The sequence below is a fragment of the Phaethon lepturus genome, unplaced genomic scaffold (genome assembly GCF_000687285.1).
Source record: "Phaethon lepturus isolate BGI_N335 unplaced genomic scaffold, ASM68728v1 scaffold34088, whole genome shotgun sequence".
Classification (NCBI taxonomy): domain Eukaryota; kingdom Metazoa; phylum Chordata; class Aves; order Phaethontiformes; family Phaethontidae; genus Phaethon; species Phaethon lepturus.
In genome coordinates this window covers 1-6,305 of record NW_010558872.1, presented here as the reverse complement: position 1 = coordinate 6,305, position 6,305 = coordinate 1, and the positions used below count along the sequence as shown (strand labels likewise).

The following is a 6,305-nucleotide window of genomic DNA, read 5'->3' as shown; positions in this document are numbered from 1 at the left end:
CAGGAACCCCTGCCCTTGAAGGAATGGGAAGGGATGGTGAGGACAGCAAGCGTTTGCAGGAGCCAACTGCACAGCGGAGCAAGAGAGGGGGTCCAAATCCTCGGTCAAAACTCACATGAAGGGAGAGCAGAGAGCTCCAGCCTCACCCAGAGATGAATACCCCACGGCCTGTATAGTTCCCCCCTATAGAGCAAAATGCACAAAGCCCAAAAGCACCACGTGCTACATGCACACCCCGCCACGAGCATGTCAGCATGCACACCAGCCCATGAGCAGCCACCCACAGGGCCCCGAGGCGGGGATGCAGCCCAAGCTGACTGCCTGGGGGTGCAAAGGGGTGCCACGTCCCCCCAGGTTCCTCCACAAGCAGACCCTACCTGAGTATCTTGTTGCGGCTGTGTCTGCTCCGCTCCCTCTGACAGCAGTCTAAATAACTGATGCAGATTTCCTGTGAGCAGAGAGACAAAACCAGGCTGGGAGCTGCTTCCCACGAACCCAGAGCAGCAAGGGTTGTACCAGTCCCTCCGAGAGACAGGCAGAAACATGGGGTCTAGCCCCCCACTCCGTGGGGACAGGGCATGAATTCCTCTGCCAGGACAATGCACAAGGCAGGAGGTACAAGGCTGGGGTCTATGGGGGATGTAGGGGACACAGACCGCACCCTGGCAGCAAGAAGCCCCCCTGCAAGGTGCGATACCACTCCACGTTTCTCCGGGCCCCGCTGTCTCACCTCTCCTGCTTCAATGTCCTCCAGAGCAGTCAGATGCAGCAGGAAGTTGTTTTCTGGGAACGATGTCTCGGCATTGGGGATGCAGCTGTGGTTACCTATGGGGAAGACAGGATGCAGCTGCGAGGGCATCTCCAGAGGAAGGGGAAGGCAGAGGCAGGGTTGGAGACGCCACACAGCCCGTGGGGCTCGTGCCTGCCCTTCTGCATGGCCCGGGCATGTGGGAGCTGGTGCCTCCAGCTGGCAGGGCCATGGCTTTGGCTAAGGGTAAGGCAGCACAATGCTGCAGCCACCCCATCTGCCTCAGGGACACCAGCATGACACTCACTCTCCACTCACACTGGGAACTAGGAAGTCCAGCAGAATAGGGTGCAGGCCCAGGGCTCTCCATCAGACTCACAAAAACCACTCAGAGAGCAAGCTGTCCTGGATCAACTCGAGGGATGCACAGCACCCTCCCCTGCCTCCAGATGCTGAAGGAAGGATGCACAGGGCTGTACTTCTCCCCAGCTTCCCAGCTCTCCCAGCAGCCAGTCCCCAGGCCCTGCTCGTTCCCACTCTGCCATTAACGCTTCAGAGTTAAAGACGACAGCTCTAGGTGCTGGGACATCCTCTCCTACGTCCCCACAGCCTGGACGCGAAAGGCTCCCTCCCTTAATGGTTTGTTCAGACAAGATTGGAGATGGTCTCTTTGCTAACTGAGTACGTGGCTCCCAGAGCTTGTATCGTATCCGAGTCCATTCAAACCAGGACTGACCAATTTATAGCTAGGTGAGATGCCAGGAGACGTCGAGAGCACCCAGGCTCCAGGGCAGCACCCGTCCGTTCCATCCCACCCATGGATGGGAAGCATAAACCCTTTTCTCCAGAAGCCTTCAGGAAGAGGTGAGCCAGTCTAGCCCAGGACGTCCCCCTCCTCACTATTGGTTTTCTTCCCAGTCCTTGTGTTACTTACAGCAGCTCTGGAGCACGTAGAGACCCGATCCCTCGCAGTTGAGGAACTCTCCCGACTCTGCAGCACAGAGAGGGGGTTAGAGCTTTGTATGGGCCGTTCTGGCTCTTCCACAGGCATAGCTCAGCGCGAGCACGAAGGGATACCCATCAATGCTGAATGCACCCAGCCAGCACTGCTTTGGGGGCCGGGTGTTGGGAGGGTGGTTTCCAAAACACCCTTCCCTCCCCACTGGGAGGGGATGGAGTACATGAAGATTTGCACCCCCAGTTCAAGTGTGTGCTCCCTGGCCTGTCCCTGTACTCATGCAGCTGCATCAGTCAAAAAAGCGATAAACAGGTCTTTGAACGTTTAACGTAGATGGAACTTCTCTGCACAGGATCCCTCCAGATCAGCCCTCCAGCCACCCCAACCTGCCACAGGTCATGCTGCCCACAAACTTGGACTTGCCCTACCCACATAGCAAGCCAAAGGCAGCAGGCATGGCTCGTGTGGACCAGGGGAAGTGGGATCTCCCAGTCCCCAGCAGGAACCCCTCCTATTCCCCAAATCCCAGAAAGAGTCTCCAGCAGCAGGAACTCCACCAGGTCCTGCAAACACCACTGCTTGACTCTGCCCATGGGCACTTCAGAGCCTCACCCTTCTCGATGTCCTTGTAGAGTTGGTCGATGAAGGCATCCAGCTCCTCCCGCTGCAGCATGGGGAGATCCAGCGCATCGCAAGCATGCACCCACTGGCTCAGAGAGCTGTCGGGAAGCAGAGGGACACTGTTACAGCCCTGCCTTGCTGCCGGCACATAGTGGGACCTCGCAGGGGGGATCCAAGTGCTAAGCTCAGTGGCTCTGCGTAGCCAAAGTCTGGCAGAGGGATGCGAAAGGGTTGGACACAGCAAAGATGAGGGACTGCTTTTAAGTTTGCCTCTCCATCCCCCTCTCTTACGTCTGAACCCAGCGATTACCCAGGCCATCAAGGATTTACAGACTGTACATCCCCTCCATGCCATATCTCTGCTGCCCTGCAAGGAGCACCCAGAAAGCCCTATTACCTTGTTCCTATGCCTTGGCCATTGGTCCCAACGAGGGCAAAGAGGGATCGAAAGCCGTCTGGAGTGAACCACTGCAGCAGGGAGATGAGAAAGCAGCTGAGCCCAGGCCAGCCTGCGACAGCACCCCACTCTGCAAGCCCCTCAAATCCCACAGGGAGCTTTGGGGGAAGCAAGGAATGGGCAGAGTCGCAGGGGAAGCCCTGGCCTTCGAGGCAGACATGATTCAGGGGGGCTGGTGCCAAGCAGAGGGTCCTGCCACACTCCTGGCCTAGTCAGGAGGTGGCTCAACTCACCCTGCTGAGATGTTCGTCATAAAGGGCTTCGGTGAAGAGCAACCGCAGCAGCTCCAGCTGGCCCTGGCAGGACATGGCAACACAGTCAGGGTGGAGAGACGCCACTGGGAGTCAGACTCAGGCTGATGGCCAAGCCCAGCATGGGCTAGAAGGCTCAGGAGTCAGGCTCCCCGTCCTTCCCTGCAAGGCGGAGGCTGCCACCCTCAGAGCAGCAAAAGCCACTCATTTCAGTAGCAAAAGCTTCCTACTGAGTAGCTAAGTATCACCCTGTCCTACCCCACAGCAGAAGCATCTCTACCACAGGAATGACAGCATGTACCACTGGAGCACCACAAGCCAAAAGCCCTCCAAGCATCCTGTTCCCTCTCTGCCAGGTCAGGACTGGGATTTCCAGTGTCTCCCACCCCAGCTGTAACAGGCCTCTGCACCCATGGACTCGCAGACACAGGCAGGGAGAGAGCAGGCTCAGGGATTCAACACATCCAAGCACTATCAGGCTCTTACCTTAAATTTGTCCCCCAGCAGCTTGTGCACAATCTCCTCTTCTTCGTTCGCTGTCTTACTGCAGAACTGGGAGAAGGCCTTGATCCACCACTCCTTGTCTTTAGCCTGAGAAAGGAATCAAGCAAAGGCATTGCACCAACACCGCTTTCCTCCCCAGCCAGGAGAGAGAGAGGACAGGACAAGCCCCACTGAGCCCAGAGGTATCCAGCCTGCTAGCAAGAACCACCAGAAGCAGTTGCATGGTGGTAATTTATTGTCAGAACCAACACTGAGAAAGCCAGGCCAAAGAAACAAAGCCAAAGGAAAGGTTCAGTTCTTGACTATTTCGGTATGGAAAAAAAGACCTGCTTGGCTCAGGACATAGGAACCTGCTGTCTCCATGACCACGGACTACTAAACAGCGTTGAAATCTATTCAAGCAGAACATTGCCAGTTACTGGAGAAGAGATCAGTCCATAGGAATAACAGCCACAACGGGATGAGGAAACCACACACCGGCAGCTGTGGCTCCAAACTGCAGACGTACCTGTTTGATGGTGGCAACCATCCGGGCCATCAGCATGATGCTGGAAGTCTCCGGTGGATAATGCATGTTCCTGGGGGATAAGAATAAAGAAAAGAGATGAGTAGATCAGTGCTGGTGTGGAATTAAAAAGCTGGAGGGAGGCAGAGGTAGCTGCCACCCATATGACCAGGCCTGCACTCATCCATTACACCAGAGCGGCCAGTGCAGCATCACTGCACGAGGATCCAGCACCACTCAGGGCGAGGAGAAGCCTGCACCAAACTGCCTGCTCTGAGCATACAAGTAATCCCCTACCATCCTGCTAAACTAGAGTCTGGGTCCCATACAAAGCCCAGGCCTGCAGCGAGAGCTGGGGTTTGTGACAAGTTTTGGATCAGGGATGTCGCTTCTCCCCGCTGTGCTCGTTTTGTCATCTGTAAGCAGGGACAGCAATTTATGTACCCACAGGTGTGCTACAAGGAGGATCTCCCAGAGGCTGGAGATCTGCAGGAGCACTGTAAAATTGAAGGAGTGAGGGATGCACTGCTCAGTGCTTTGTAGCTCTTTATTGGGAGAAAAATAAGAACTGCTCAGCCATGCGTCTAAACCCTTGAGCTGCCAACACAAATTCACCTGCTGCCCAACAAGCAGGTAGAGCTGGGCAGCGTCTCATGGCCATCACCACCCTCCAGCCACCCCATGCAGGGATGACGCAAAGCAAGAATGGTCCTCAGCCCCGGTCCCAGGCAGCATCACCCAGCCCAGGAGAGCCACTTCCTCTGCCCATGGAGCAACAGGCAGGTCGGTCCCCTACCTCCATGCTTCCTGCAGCTTGTTGAGGGGATGTGTGGGGTCATCACGGGACGGGCCAAGGCAGAGGACCTGGTGGTACTGCTCCAAAGCGGCCTGCCTGCATTCAGCGCTGCAGTACATCACCTAGAGCAAGGGGCACAGCGCCTGGCATTGACTAGCAGCAGGAAAACGGGGTCCTAGGCCCCCTCCCTGTGCCCCCTCCCTGACCATCTGAGCCCCAGCTCTTTAGCCATCGCGACACAGAAGGGAAAGACAGACACCCATCTCGGGGCAGCACAAGTGCCTGGCTAGATGCTGTAAAGGAGTCAGCGACCCCAACAGGGCCACAGTTCCTCCCGGCAGCCCCATACCTGGCACCGGGGACACTGCTGGTGCAGGTCTTTCCGGATGCTGCACTGCTCTGGGTGAGGCAGCACCAAGGAGCTCTTCCCCAGCAGCCGCTGGGCGTTTTCCTCTGCTGTCTCCAAAGCCCGCAGGCAGTGATCACAGGCTGCAGGGAAACAAGACAGACGGATGCCACGGTGAGACCACAGCCTTTGAAAAGGAAAGGGGCCAGTGCCCAGGGCAAAGCAGCGCAACAGGTACCAACACCATCAGAGAAGACCATCTCCAAGCTGGAGGAACCAGTCTCTTACCACTCCCTCCATAGGGAAGACCATGTCTGCTGCAATTTAAACCCCTCAGCCCTCATCTGCTGCCCTGTTAACACTGGCACATGCTTAAGGGCCGTATGATGGCAAGGTTCCCTGTGTCGCTGACCCATGACGGAGCTCAGCAGAGAGAAGGGTCTAGGTAGGACAAAAAAGTTTAAAATCCTGCTTTTACAACCCTCGTTTTTTGTTCTGGCACCTCCGCAGAACGCTGGCACCTTTGTGGACTGCACTCTGGGGGGTAGTGTGATTGGGATTAGCACCCACTAAAAAACTGGGGTTCCCACACAGATGGTGCCTGATGGTGGCACAGGGTCCTTTCCTTCAGGGTTGATGGAAATCTCCATCCCTCAAAAGGGATGCAGTTTTCAACTTGTCCACAGTTCGTTTAGGGCAGAGGCAGAAATGGCAGCAGGGGCCGCCTTCCTGGCAGTGCCAAGACAAACCCAAACTCTTTCCTTGAAAAACAGGCAGCTCCTTCGGGACGCTGCTGTCACCTCGCCGGGGCTGGTGACAGGGACGTGCTGCCATCGCCGGCCACTCACCTCGGTAGTTGTACAGGGCGTTCCAGAGGAACTGGGACGACACCACCGGCCTCTCCACGAAGACGGTTTCCCCTTTGTGGATGTTCTTGGTGGCGAACAAGCCTTTCCCCTGCCAAAGGAAAGGCGTGGGTCAAGGGGACGCACCCAAAGCCGAAACCCACCCGTGGGCTGAGGGTCCCCCTCCCTCCCCGCCCAGCCTGAGGGGAGGCTGACGGGCTTTTACTCCCCTTTCCCACCCAAAATTGGCTCTGCCGCAGCGTGAGGGAAGGGA

At 56.7% G+C, this 6,305-nt stretch overlaps 1 protein-coding gene across 1 annotated transcript in view; it reads right to left on the bottom strand.

The window, feature by feature from the left end:
• Positions 1-6,143, bottom strand: part of SMYD5 (SMYD family member 5) — a gene marked incomplete at its 5' end in the record, with an annotated part of 6,707 nt that extends 564 nt beyond the window's left edge. The window contains 11 exons of the mRNA XM_010293197.1: positions 378-448; positions 731-825; positions 1,683-1,739; positions 2,319-2,425; positions 2,725-2,795; positions 3,018-3,080; positions 3,522-3,626; positions 4,048-4,117; positions 4,841-4,962; positions 5,190-5,329; positions 6,035-6,143. Coding sequence (XP_010291499.1) covers positions 378-448; positions 731-825; positions 1,683-1,739; positions 2,319-2,425; positions 2,725-2,795; positions 3,018-3,080; positions 3,522-3,626; positions 4,048-4,117; positions 4,841-4,962; positions 5,190-5,329; positions 6,035-6,143 — 1,010 coding nt within the window. The remainder of the gene's footprint in view (positions 1-377; positions 449-730; positions 826-1,682; positions 1,740-2,318; positions 2,426-2,724; positions 2,796-3,017; positions 3,081-3,521; positions 3,627-4,047; positions 4,118-4,840; positions 4,963-5,189; positions 5,330-6,034) is intronic.
• Positions 6,144-6,305: the final 162 nt, after the last annotated feature.